This window comes from Sinocyclocheilus anshuiensis, unplaced genomic scaffold, assembly GCF_001515605.1.
Source record: "Sinocyclocheilus anshuiensis isolate Anshui unplaced genomic scaffold, SAMN03320099.WGS_v1.1 scaffold526, whole genome shotgun sequence".
Lineage (NCBI taxonomy): Eukaryota > Metazoa > Chordata > Actinopteri > Cypriniformes > Cyprinidae > Sinocyclocheilus > Sinocyclocheilus anshuiensis.
In genome coordinates this window covers 258,216-272,850 of record NW_015547649.1, presented here as the reverse complement: position 1 = coordinate 272,850, position 14,635 = coordinate 258,216, and the positions used below count along the sequence as shown (strand labels likewise).

General features: G+C 38.1%; 1 protein-coding gene across 2 annotated transcripts in view; it reads right to left on the bottom strand.

Moving 5' to 3' along the window:
- Positions 1-14,635, bottom strand: part of LOC107701968 (GTP-binding protein 2-like) — a 38,090-nt gene that overhangs the window by 2,642 nt on the left and 20,813 nt on the right. Inside the window, exons 7-12 of one of the 2 annotated variants that reach the window (XM_016504139.1) lie at positions 11,103-11,322; positions 10,874-11,009; positions 9,809-9,867; positions 8,257-8,428; positions 7,939-8,103; positions 5,307-6,248 (exon numbers count right to left, since the gene is read on the bottom strand). In XM_016504139.1, the coding sequence (XP_016359625.1) occupies positions 6,066-6,248; positions 7,939-8,103; positions 8,257-8,428; positions 9,809-9,867; positions 10,874-11,009; positions 11,103-11,322 (935 nt within the window). In that variant the 3' untranslated portion in view covers positions 5,307-6,065. Of the gene's footprint in view, positions 1-5,306; positions 6,249-7,938; positions 8,104-8,256; positions 8,429-9,808; positions 9,868-10,873; positions 11,010-11,102; positions 11,323-14,635 lie in introns of those variants that run through there. The other variant, XM_016504140.1, reaches the window with a different exon arrangement.

Below are 14,635 nucleotides of genomic sequence, written 5' to 3'. Positions count from 1 at the left end.
CAGGCAGCGATGGAGAATCTGTGGGCGGGACTAAACAGGCCGCGATGTAGAATCTGTGGGCGGGGCCAAACAGGCAGCGATGTAGAATCTGTGGGCGGGACTAAACAGGCCGCGATGTAGAATCTGTGGGCGGGACTAAACAGGCAGCGATGGAGAATCTGTGGGCGGGACTAAACAGGCCGCGATGTAGAATCTGTGGGCGGGGCCAAACAGGCAGCGATGTAGAATCTGTGGGCGGGACTAAACAGGCCGCGATGTAGAATCGGTGGGCGGGACTAAACAGGCAGCGATGTATAATCGGTGGGCGGGGCTAAACAGGCAGTGATGTAGAAGCAGGCATTGATCATCTTCTGCGGAGGCGGTGCTTATCCACACTGTTACATCATAGAGTAGAACTTTCCGCAAGCTGATGTTTTAGCAGACTGGCTTCAACATAAGCTGTTTTTAGACTAACTACAAAGTTTTGAGTTCTGAAACTTACAGGATGTTTTTATAGCACAATGGCCCCTTCATATGTCAAGAGATCAAGGGAATTATGGTTTCTAACTTTATGACCCCTTTAAATTAAATGACATTACTAGGAAAAATGGGCACTTTAAATTCTATTCAGATGTTTAAGGAGAGATTCCCAAGCCATGTTTGTCAGCCAAACTACTTTAACCAGACACATTTATTTGAAGTCCCTCTGAGATTGTAAATTAATATTTAATTGAACATAATTTTCATATGTTCATGGTTCTCTGATGTTGGTCAGTGATCATGTGATGTCTAAACAAATAAAATCTTGTTTTAGTCATTTTTATTTGTTTTTATTTTAATATTTTTTAATTTGAAATTAGTATGGTTTAATCATTAGCCTTTCATCAACTTGCAGTTTCTTCACAAACCCTAAGACCTGAAGTGAATCAGCATTGAGCTGACTCGAGCTGAATAACAACACTATTGTCTTCCACAGAGCTGCTTATCGCTGAATTAAACTTGTGTCATAGTTGATGAACTTTACACAGTTTATTACTGTGAAACTGCTTTGAAACAATCTCTGTTGTATAAAGCGATATAAAATAAAGGTGACCTAGTTTGGGAAATACTGCTGTAAGGGAAGCAGACAGATTTTTCCTTCTAATCATAAAATGGATGAAAAAATCCCTTGGACTTTGAAGGAGGGACCCAAGCAGATTGTGCCATGAGGGTTGAGCTCTTCTGACTTGAGCCACTGAGCGCCCAGAACAGCCTGTGCTCATGATGGCAGCAGCGTTTGCTCCTGTCGTCTTCCCATGATCTTGATGTTGTAACAGCAGTCAAGTGTAGGACTGGGCAATACGGCCAAACATATGATCACAATCCATGTCACAGAATATCGATATTTATCATGATATTCAGGAAATGCTTTCAACACGTTTGTTAGACATTGAAATTGAATGTAACGATAATTAGTTTGTTTGCAATTAAACTCCACAGAGCTACCTTTTAATTTAGCACCCAATAAATTCAGGTTTATTTTCCCCTAAATTTTGTTTTCCGTTTTATTTAATGGATTCTGTGTTTCAAGATTCAATACAAATTTGTCACAAAAAAACGGTGTCTAGTTAAATGAGTTAATAAAGCTAATTTAATCAGTCTTTTAAAATGTAATGAAAAGAATGAATTTACAACAAAACATTGCATTTTATTCTTTGTCAAACAAGATGCTGCACAACAGCACTGTATAAAATAATGAAGAAATACCTTGGTTGCATGATATTCCTTAAAAAATATTATTATTATTATTATTGTTATTATAACTTGAGAATTACATTTTAGTATACAATAGTAATATACTTCTGTCATAATTTCTTCAAGTTAAGCTGAACTTTTATTTTGACGGGTTGTCGTGAAGGTCTTTCAGTTTTACCTTCAGTTTCAGTGTGTATTTGACGTATTTCTTTTTCTTTCTCAAAGTCAACGGTGTAAAGCATGTGAAGTGACTCTCAGAGCAGCTCTGGAGATGAAGTTCTCATGTTGATGTCTCATTTATTGAGAAAAACCGCACCATTCGTTCACACAGAGGCACGCAGAACATGCATTTTATCGCGACTCAATTTGATATAGTTTTATCACCCAGCCCTAGTCGAGTGAGTTATTTCTGTAAGGCTTGATTATGTTTCTCTCTTAGGTCTCCTGCTTTGACTTGTCTTCATCTGTCAGCCAGTGAGTTCAGCGATGTTCCCTCATCCTCATCCGGAGGAATAGCAAGCTTCCTGTCCAGTGCACCTTCAACACAATCGCGTCTAGCCTCTACACAAACCCCCAAATATTTGGGCCTTTCGAATTTTAGTGTGTTTTATTTAAATAATAATTAAGTTGTTTGAGGGAATGTTGTTCAAAAGCCATTTTCTTCTACTAAACATGGAGACATTGATTAGACATGATTACGCAAAGTATTTATGAAAGCGGTCGTAACACGAATGACATTCTCTGCATACTCCACATTGTGATATTGTAGATGTTTGCAAGTGTATCAGTGTGTAATCGTGGTGCTCTGTCGATTTGTGCTACCCTTTCAGAATTTGCTACCTCCCATTAAAACAGTGGGTACAATTCGACAACGAAAAATGCTACCTGTCAAATTATGGTTTATTAACGTCCACAACCCTAAACCTACCCTTACAGTAATGCAAATACAGTAATAATTGTTTTTCAGCGTGAGAAAAAGGATGCAATTCATTCTCTTGGTATAAGTGTGAGGACACTTTCAGCAAATGTTATTTTTTTGGGGTGAACTATTCCTATAAAAGGCACATCCTGAATAGTTTTGTCATTATTTACTTCACATCACTAGAGGGCAACAAATCGTGACTGAAACGCTGCAAGCTTCCCAGTGTGAAACTAGGATGTCATGATGTCTTTTCTTTAAATGTTTTGTCATTTTGAACTACAGATCAAATTCAAGATCTTGATCTTCTTTGCAGTCACTTTGATAATATTTGCCGATGGGAAATTAATGTATTAAAGACATCAGTTTCATATGGAATGTGTTAATCCAAGCATATTTTGACCAATGCTGTACAGAATAAAGATGCTGCATGCTGTCTGTATTTCTTGAAGTATGGGCTGTGCTGTTTTCTCACAGCAGTATTACATACAGTGAAAAATGGACAGTTGAGCTCAGAAGTATTGGCCCCCTTGGTAAATATAAGCAAAGAAATCTGTAAAAGTAGATCTACATTGTTTTTAATTTTTATCTTTTATTAAAAAAAAAAAAATCTAACTTTTCAATCAAGTAAAACAATTGAAAATGGGGTAGAAAAATCTATAAAATAAATGTTATCATCAAATACGCATAGGCCAAAATTATTGGCACGCTTTTTGCAACCTCATTTTGCCATGATAACAGTTCCGAGTCTCTCTTATAATGCCTGATGAGTTTGGAGAACCCTGTTGTACCCTTAAAAGTCAAACTTTTGAAAATTATTTTTCCCTGGCAGATTTATTAGCAACAATTTCAGAACATAACACAATCCATCTGAATTAAATTTTTTTTAATCAATTTAAATACATTTAATTGCACAAACTAGGCTAATTATAATAAATGTTAGACATACGCACAAAAGTTCGAAAGTTTGATGTTGGTAAGATTTTGAATGTTTTTTTTAAAAGAAGTCTCTTCTGCTCACAAAAGCTGAATTTATTTGAAAATGTAAAAATTTCAATGTAAAAATAGTGAAAAAAATATTGATTTTTAAATCAAAAGTAAAAACTAATATTGTGAAATATTAGTTTAAAGTAGCTGTTTTCTATGTAAAGGTATGTTAAACTGTAATTTATTCCTGTGATGCGCAGCTGTATTTTCAGCATCATTACTCCAGGATTCAGTGTCACATGATCTTCAGAAATCATTCTAATATGCTGATTTGCTGCTCAAGAAACATTTCTGATTATTATTATTTTTTGTGAAAGCAATGTTACATTTCATTCAGAATTATTTGATGAACAAAGTTAATAGAACATTTATATGAAATAGATTTTTTTTGTAACAATGTAAAAGACTTTACTGTCACTTTTGATCAATTTAATGCATCCTTGTTGAAAAAAAAAATATTCAAGATCTAAGTATGTAGCAGACAAAGTGTTATGATAGATGAAAATCATCAGCTGTCCTGTTTGAGTTTGAGTCGATCAGCTTTCATTTTAGCCCGAATCAACAGAAAACAGGCTGGAGTTTCTCTCCGATAGATCAGATACACTCGCCCTCCTTCTGCACCGCTCACCTATGGGGTACCTCAGGGGTCCCTCTTGGGGCCTATCTTATTTTGTTTGTATATGCTCCCCTTGGGTTCGATCATGAGGAAATATAATATTTCATATCATTGTTATGCTGACGATAGTCAGATCTACATCCGTCTTAACTCTGATCACTCTTATTCTGACCTTTTTAATTGCTTTGAAGATATTAAAGGCTGGACTGGCAGAAACTTTCTCCAACTAAATGAGAGCAAAACTGAGATTGTCATCTTTGGACCCCCAGGTTCTGTCTCTGATATCACTATTAATCTAGATTCTATGTCATCAAACATTCATCCTTTTGCTAAAAACTTAGGTGTGATTTTTGACACTGATCTAAATTTTCAAAAACAGATAAGTGCTGTGGTGAAGAGCAGCTTTTTTCAACTAAGGCAAATAGTCAAATTAAAATCTATGCTCTCGTTTAAGGATTTGGAGATAGTTACTCGCGCCTTCATCACTTCCAGACTTGATTATTGCGATGCGCTTTATATGGGTCTCAATCATTCATCGCTGAATCGCTTGCAGTTAGTCCAGAACGCAGCCGCGAGGTTGCTGACTGGTACTAAGAGGAGAGAAAGCATCTCCTGTCCTAGCATCTCTTCATTGGTTACCGGTGCAGCATAGGATCCATTTTAAGATTTTATTATTTGTGTATAAAGCATTAAATGATCTAGCCCCATCATACTTGTCTGAACTTCTCATGCATCATCAGTCAGGATACCGTGTGTGTGCCACTCAATCAGAGACCAGCTCAAATAATGAAATCACTGTCAGGAGTAAACTGTGATAAACTTTTATTTATGCACATCACAATATACAAACAAATTTGTACATAAATATTCCAATTCACCAAAAAAATAAGGCTAAAATATTTGTAAAAATCTAAAAAAAAAAAAAAAACATCTAGCATGTAAAGCCAGAAAAGTGACATTCGGTGTAAAATGAGACGTCACAAAAAAAATGCATACGAAATCTCAGGAACTAAAACATCCAGAATTCTCTAACATTCTATATAAATTTACTCTTTTTTTGGTTCAAATACATTTTTTTCTTCTAAAATTGCACACAGAACAGTGATATAGTAGAAACTTGAGCGTGAACATGTTCTGATATGTGATTCAGTACTGAGACCAACATGCATGCGATGGTTACAGGACAGCGCTAGCTAACAAACCCCTGTTCAACATCTAAAAACAACCAATCAAGAGCGTTAGCACCAAACCAAGTGCTCAGTGTAGCACACTACACTAGTGACTGCAGCTTACAGAGAAAATGAGACCGAGAGCAGGAATAAAGTCTGCTTTGCATAATCAGTGATGTGTGAACGTAATGCTTTCCTGAACTACTAAAGCACTGCAGTGCAGGCAGAAACGCACGCTGGTGTCAGGTCAAGGCAGAGCCACTTCTGAAGCGTCAGAAGCAACGCAGGAACACTTGGTGACTTCTAGCAGAGATCTAAAGCCTGTGCTGTTAAAGCTTGAGAGTAAAAGCGCTAAAATAAATAAAAAGACATCAGAGAGGCGGCTTTCTGGCGTTTGGTACAGCAGAGCGATGATTTCACTCTCACAACCGGAGCTGCCACGAGATTCTTCATTGACATCGCTAATAAAAACGACAAAATTAGCTAAAGAAAAACTCGCTCTCTGTCCTTTGGTTAGTGAATAATGACGGGAGGATTGTGTCATTATAAAGGCCGGCAGTGTTATTCAGTGCTGTCTGAAGGCTAAAAACATGGATGATGTCTGGATGACTGTAAACCGAGTTAAGTGGAGCTCCACTGAAGTGACGGCCGTGTTCAAGCTTCACAGGACTGACTCTGGGGCGTGATGGGAAGAGCCGTGTTTGGATGGCTGTAGTTTGATGACCTGGCCGATGCCTTTGGTGACTCCCTCTCTGAAGAGCAGCTTGGCGCCCACCTTCAGATACTCGGGGTGCTTGATGAACTTGAAGCGCACCACTGCCTTCTCGCCGGTGCACAGCTCGTCCTGCAGGAGACAGATGGAATTTGTCTTCAATAATGGCATTACATTACACAATTTTAAGTAATATAATCAGATTACATTTAGATTACTTTTGATCTCGTTTATCACATTGATTTAAATCAGATAATCTTGTACCATGTTGGAAAATATATTTCATTGGTTGTTATTAACAGCATGAAGTGCATTAAACATTATATAGTTTCCCAAACAGGGTTTGTGAAGGAACTGCAGGGGGTTTGTGAGTTGAATGAAAAGCTAATAATCAATGAAATCATAAAAATGTTCAATTAAAATAAATAATTTTAAAATAAAACACTTACAAAAAACTCAATATTTTATTTGTTTACCCGCATGCCATGTGACCATAACCAACGTCAGAGAACCGTGAACATGCAGATATTTAATTATTAAAATATTTATTTAAAAAAATTCTAGTAATTGTGAATTCATGAATTTGTACATTTGAATGTGTATGAAAGACAATAGCCTTCCAAAGACAAAGTAATGCATGGTAAAATAACCTATAAATCAAATAAAAATGAGTGTGTTAATCAGTAGTTCTCTTAAACCTGAAATGATTTTGTAAGTCCAGTGATCAAATGCTGTGTAGCCACCTGACTAATGACTGATCTATGGTGTCAGCATTTTAAACGCCATTAACATTTCACAATCTAGCCTAACAAAATGTATTAAAGACAAGTAAACAGTCAGACATAAAATAAGAATCTAATTACCAGCAATAGCACACATAAAACACAATAAAGCACTCTATTTCAGTCGTATCTGTTCGAAGGCTTCAGGTCTAACATACTAACAAGAAATAGCCTACTACAGATACTGAGTAATCAAATGTAAATATGTATTGATTCATATTAAAGCTACTAAAATGATTCAGTCAAAAGCAGTGAGTGATTTTCTCTCTGTCTTTTGTTGTTTGATTAACATTAAGGACACAGAAGCAGCAGGTATATTAGGCTGCTGTCACTTTAAGACCTAATGCACGGACCCAACGAAGATTGTATTCACAAGTGGAACACACAAGAATGTCACCACAAAGTTGTAATTACGTGTGAGAAACTCTGACCTTTCTTTAAGCCCCGAGTTTTCAAGTTGGGGGCGAGTGAGTGAGAAAACACGTCTGACGCAATAGAAAACAAAAAAAAGTGTCTGCATTAATGGTTAATTTGTTAAAAAGAATGAAATGTTTTTTTTTTCTCATTTACAGTAAACAGTATGATATTATTAAACAACTGCAATAGCATATTTAGGCCTAGTAAGTCAATTTCCAGCACCTTGTTAAATTGAATAGCAACATAAAGAAAAAAACATTCTTTAACTCATCATTTTGTCAATGTGAAGTACAAAAAAAAAAAAACTTTTTGCATTTTATGTAGAAAAGGTACATCTCCATCTTGCTCTGACCAAATGAAACACACCAGATGTCATAAAAATGGCTTCCCAACTCCCAAGAAGACTGGAACCAACACCAAGAGTTTGGACATAACCTTCTGTCTAGCAGGACAGACCAACAGACAGACAGCTAACGAGCTGTTTAGCTATCTATAGTAGCTAGATATAGACACAGAAAGATACACAAACATCTAGCAATATAGACGTCCAGACCAACAGATTGACAGACACAGTAAACCGTTTATCCAGCCATCTATCATTCAGACAGATGGAGAAGCCTCACCTTTCCTTGCAGAGCCTCGACCGTGGCCGTCTGTCTAACGTTGCCCACATGCACCGTCACCTGGAAGCCCTTGTGGAAAGTTTTGGTGTGGAAGAGTAAAACGATCTCAGCCTCAAAGCGCCAGCAGATAGTGGGGTTCATCTCTGGGCTGACCATCACCATTCCCTGCCGGGAAACACCCGGGAAACAACGGCTTTAAACGCTTTACACTACTCATTCTATATGGACAATTAACAATGACTGCAGAATAACAGCTCATTTTAAATCCTGGTCCATTTCTTTGGCCTCTACACTCCAGACACCGATAGACAAGCTCACCTTTCGTAATAGTGAACGGTCGAAATCTCCCAGCGCCAGAGTAGCGGCCTGTCTGGCTCTCAGCACCCTGCACCCGGAGCGATTCCTCTGGATACTGCACACAGTCAGCTCACGAAACTTCCCGTCGTCTGTGGGTCCGACCACCAGCTGCTCTCCCTCGCGGCAGATCCCACTGCACACACACTAGAGGTATAACACTACACATATTCTGTGTGGCTCTTTCAGTTCGGTGTGCATGTGTACCACATGAATACAGCATTGTTTTAACTACTGCACGAGTGGAACTTCATTGGAAACTTCCAGTTTTATATATTCTTACTTCTGATAAGAAACAAAGTCTCATCTTTCAAATTATGTGCATTTGTTCGGGAAATTCAAGCAATAAATGCCATTTTGGCGCTCTTTGATGTGGCGCGATGTTTTGAAATCACTTGTACCCTACCTGATTGAAAAAATCCAGTCTCTCACTCTGCCTGTGTCAATTTGAGTCTTGATAAAGTTTTAAATCGCTGCCGCCAAGATGCTCCTCTGTCGTCACGGATTATGGAAAGTGAAACTTAAATCTATAGGGGTGGTTGGATTTATTCACGCACGTTAAAATATTTATTTAAAGCTTCTTTCTTTTCAGATTCTTATTTACATCATTATTTTATAGGCTGTATATTAACTTTGGGAGAAAACCAGTAGTTCTATGTGAAATCAGACATTTGAACACCCCCATATAGCCAAAATGGCACGATCATAACACCGCTGCGAATAATCGACTGTGAGATTGGTATTCGAATCAGGCTCCTCCTATCAAAGCATCGAACCGTCGACTATTTGGGGTCAACCCTACTAGTTGTAATGCGAAATAAACACGAATGAACATCTCATGCCTCATGTAATTGCTCAATCAGTGTTTCAACCGAGGAAAGACGTCAAAACAAAATGTCACGTAGCATTTCATTTACCTCAGGCAAATCATCAGTCAACGCTCGTTAGCTCACCAGAGAAATGAAGTCTAGAGAACAGCATTTTGCAAAATATTAGACCATTTACTCAATATATTTTACTTTACCTGTTCGTGATGTCTTAATTATTTAATGCATTTTTAAAATAAATCTGTTGCGAAACAAGTTATGACAGCAACTGTGTAAATGAATATATTTCAACAACAAATAATTTAATTTAATAACTGCATTATGTGCAATTTACATGTTTGCATACAATTTTTAAGTTGAGTGTTGATTATTATTATAGTTACAAATAAATAGTACGTTACTATTTGGGCTCTGTTGTTAATTGTAACCTTATAGTAATGTAGGGCTCCCTATAGTTTAGATAGAGCATAAGCTTGGGTAGATTTTTAATTATCATTTTATTTTATTTAAAGAAAGAGAAATTTGTTCAGTAAACCACTGTTTAAAATAAGCTATTTTATGTTTCGTTTTTTCCTCCTGCTGTACCGAAACCATACCAAACATCATGTTTGTGTACCGTTACACCCCTATTAGACACTAATGCCGTCTTAGTGGATGCCACAGACAAGAGGAAAGAGAGGAGGACGCACCTGTAAAGAGTCCCACCAACTACTGTCCCCACATCCGGCACTGTGTAGATCTCGTCAACCTACAGGATCACAACACACACAAACTCATGAACGAGACAGGCACTAAAAAACAACAAATAAAAACTGTTTTTTTTTTTCAAACCAAATGCTGTTGAGACTTTATTTGGTAAGGAAGCTGGGATGATTTTACCCAATTTGGGTGGATAATCATTCATAATCAGTAACACAATAGTGCTAGGTTAGAAACATGGAAATAAAATAGTAAGTTCTAGTAAATTCCAGCTATTATCTGAGTCCTGAAAATACTTCGCCCTTAGGGATGCACAGCATTATCAGAACGTCATCGGAATCGGCCATTAAAGACTTAAAATACAATATGAAATATAAGCATCGCTATAGGTCTGATATGAAAAATGACAAATAAAGAGATAAGATCATGGTCATTCCTGAATCGAATGTTTGTCAAGGTTACATCAGTGACTGATTTGATTACATTTTCAAAGCTTTCAATGTACTCTCATTATAAAAAGATCTTTAATTATGTGCATTTAGTTCAAAAGGAAAGGAAAAATGTAATGGTATCAGCAACGGCTATTGGCCAAAATTAGATGAAAAATATCAGCATATCGGCAAAATCCAATATCTTTGCCTATCCACGTTCATGACAGGAATATGTGTGGAAAAACAGATGAAAACTAATCAAAGTGGAGAGGAGAGAAATTTGAACCTGCCTGCAGTGAAGTGCTCTTTTAATACAAAGTTTATTCCTGAATTTGTATCACAGCCTGAGACTTTGGCCTCAGTGTGTGTATGTATATATATACATATATATATATATATATACATACAGCTAACAAAATAACTGGTCAAATTTGGCCTCAAATGTAAGTTATTCAATATTCAATCAACAATGTTTAGAGAACTTGTAAAGAGCAACTTCGTTGAACTGTAGAACTGTTGATTTGCTATTTTTCTCCACACCTTTTCTCATTCACATACACGCCAACCCTTTCAGAACAACTCAAGATCATTAATGAGGGCCTTGTATGAAGTGCACAGCTGTACCTGGAACTCTGTGAGCTGCTGCATGAGCTCCTCCTGCTCCTTGCAGTCGCTGAGGGGAGGTAGAATATTAAAGAAGACCTTCAGCAAATCCAGACTTTCCCCTGATACGCTGGACAGGGTGAAGATAGGGGTGATGCTGCAGGAGAGCAAGGAAGACAACAGATTCTGATGAAGCGCTTTAGAGCAAAATCATGAAAACATCACGGCTGTCTTCCGTTTCACTCTGTACCTGGGCGACTGTGCAAACTTCTGGGCGGCAGTGACGGCGTCGTCTGTGGAGGACACCAGCATGGGCACTTTGTTGCAGCCCGGCTGCTTGAGGATGCGCTCGAGCTGTCGGACGGTGCGCTCCACGGTGCCTTTGGCGCACAGGTCCACCTTACTCACCACAATGAAGATGGGCACCTTCAGCGCCATGGCCAGACCCAGGTGCTCTCGAGTCGTCCCCGCTGAGAGAAGAGAGAGAGGACGCATCTTACATGGAGAAATGGGGCAGAGCGAAGAGAACAAAAAACGTCCAAATGCATGTTTTCAGTTGTAAACTCTGATCTGGTCAGTATTGCATGTTTAGATACTTCAATCTCAACCTCAGATGGTGCACACCTACTGACTGTCTGAAACACACTGGACACACACAAAAAAAACTTAAGGAACCAGTGAAAATTAACTTCAAAATGTACACTTTTTACCAGGTTTGTGGAATCAGTTCTTTAAAGAGATTCAGTTTTGTTTGAGACATTAATAGCAAGTAAGCTAGATATCCACAAACTGAACAGTGTAGTCCACTGGAAACGTCTGTGATTGCTAATTCTGTACGGCTGGAATACAGTGTTGCACAGATTTTTCCCTGATTTGCAGATGGATGAGCAGATACTAGTTTCTGAATGTCATAGCCAGTCTGCAGAGAAAACCACACAGACTCTTCTTTTGTTGTTGTTGCTTTAGGATATGATTCCATGCAGTCAGAGAAAATCAGACAATATTTGATATTTTGAGGCAATTTTATAACTTTGTTTTCAGTTGTGTGTCTCTTTCTGTGCAAGTTTGTCGTGTTCGGTGTGATCCTCAATCTATTAGTATATGATAACGGTTTACAAACTCGGCAAGTACACAATGCCTAGTTTTAAAGTCCAGGCATTAATGACGGCTAAATTCTGTGGAGTTTCCTGTAAGAACCTCTGTGGATCACCATTATCTTTTTCCAAGCCAGTTTTACTGTGGTTTGATTAATTACATATTTCCCAGACCCTGAAAAGTACGTAAACAGAATAAACTAGGAATGTCTCAGGGGCCGATCAAGCGTTTTTTTAACCAATCTGGAAATATATTGAAAATATTTACATGTACATACATTTATATATTTATATTATATATAAATATATTTAATATATAAACAGCATATTTTTCTTAAATATATACATGCATGTGTTTGTATTTATATATATACATAAGAAATATACACAGTACACACATTATGTAAACAAAAACTTTTCTTTTGGATGCGATTAATCTCGATTAATCGTTTGACAGCACTAATTATTATTAATATTTTGGCAGTGCTTTATTTTACAGTCCTGTTTTGCATGTACATACCATGTACTATGTTCAGTTTAATGAACCGAACTGAATCCACTGACTCGAGTTAATAACAACACTACTATCTCGCTACAGCTGCTACTTTGTATCCGCCTCATTTTAGAAGTTTACTGCGAAGCTGCTTTGAAACAATCTGTATTGTATTAAGTGCCATAGAAATAAAGGAGACTTGACTACTTACTATTGCAATTACCTTACTAGGTAATATCTATGTATTACCCTGAACCTACTCCTAGTTGCCTTCTATTACTCAGTACTTTAAGTATACTCTAAGTGCATGCACTGTAAAATCAAATGCAACCAACATTCTAATTCCGTTTAGAGTCACGGAGTTCCGTTTTAGAATTTACACCTTTACAAAGACAAAACATCTGAGTGCAATTAATCATACTTCACTGAGCCAGGAATCCCAGCGACACACTCAAGTGAAAGTGAAACACTCATATCTGAGATAATAGCTTCATAGATATGGATTACGTCCATAGTGTTCGGTTCCAAACAGAGGATGTTTGTTTGATCAGCCTGACTGGACACGACAGCATCAGCTCAATCTGCGGTGTTAGTTTGTGGTGGGACTCAAAGTCAGTGAGGGTGTGTTTATGTTTGCTGGTGCACCTTCCAGCTGGTGGCTGCGGCCGGCGAAACCCTTATCAGAATGTGACTTATGTAGGCGTGTGATAAGCTTTAGCAGGTCATCTGACAGCCAAACGCGTAGAGCGTCACTGACATGCCTTCCTCAAACTCCCAGCTGATTCACACAGTCCAGAGCATGGAAATAACAGCGGGTCACGTCCAGCTGCCTGTGTGGCAGAGCAGTAAAATCTGTCCAAAGTCCAGCTGTCTTCTGAGGTTAATGATTGGAGAACTGGACATGCCTGTGTTTGCATGGATTTGCGTATGGAAAGTCAAACTCAGAGAGGCGCAGCAGACACTGTACACCGCCGCCTCCGTCTGCTCTTGCATAATTTAAGCGCGCTGGTGTTGCGTTGCAGACAGGGCATCGTGTTCTCCTTCAAAGACATGCGTGACCCGCTCGCCCAAATATCTGCTCCTATTTCTGACACGCTACTTCCCAAACCAAAACAACATAGTGGTATGTCAGCATATGCTCCAGGACCAGGAGGCACACCTCCTGTACAAAACCTAGCAAGATTTTTAGCAAGAAATTTGCAAACTATCACTCATAAAAAACTAATTGATCTGCTGATTATAGTTATTATACAGTTAATGGCAGCAGGAGAAATGCTTTACACCAAGTTTCTGTCCACACTGCACATAAAATGTGACAATCGCAGTTGAACTGAAGATATTTGAGATTTAACACAAGAGTTAACAGATTTCAGGTGATGGATTTGTTTCAAAAACGCAGCTTTTGTCCTCACAAGACATTAACTGATGGACTGGAGTGGTGTGGATTATTGTGATGTTTTTATCAGCTGTTTGGACTCTCATTCTGACGACACCCATTCACTGCAGAGGATCCATCGCTGAGACACTGATGCAATGACACATTTCTCCAAATCTGATGAAGAAACAAGCTCATCCTAAGCTCAAATGGCCTGAGGGTGAGTACATTTTTAGGTGAAATGTTCCTTTAAGTAAGGGATAATCAATGGGTTGCTGTGAATTAAAAGGATTTTAAATGCATGACGTGGAGGCAAAGAACCGCCCGACGCGAAGTGCATTTAAAATCCTTTAATGCACGGCACCCCGTTGATTATCCCACTTATTCCATGGTCATTTGCCAAGTTATAGACAAGTTAAAACTAGTATTGCTCTTTGCAGCACAATATTTGACCAAATGGGTAAAAATTAGTTATTTTCGTCAGTTACGGCACGTTAGCTCTAGCATTCTGCCTGCTTCAAATCAGACAGAGATGAAATAGTAAGGTAAGATCACATTTATTTGAATAAATTAGAGCATTTATTTCAACTAATTATCGATCGAGAGAGAGAGAGAGAGAGAGAGAAAGAGAGAGAGAGAGAGAGAGAGAGAGAGATAGAAAGAGAGAGAGAGATGACAGTTATGTGTGCGTTACCTGCATGCTGCGTCTGCACGTCTCTCTCTACAAACAATTAATTAGGCTACTTCAAAAACAGCAATTTTAACACCTCGTTGCTGAGGGATATAATGTAGAGATCTAGTATCTAGGCTATTTTATTAAT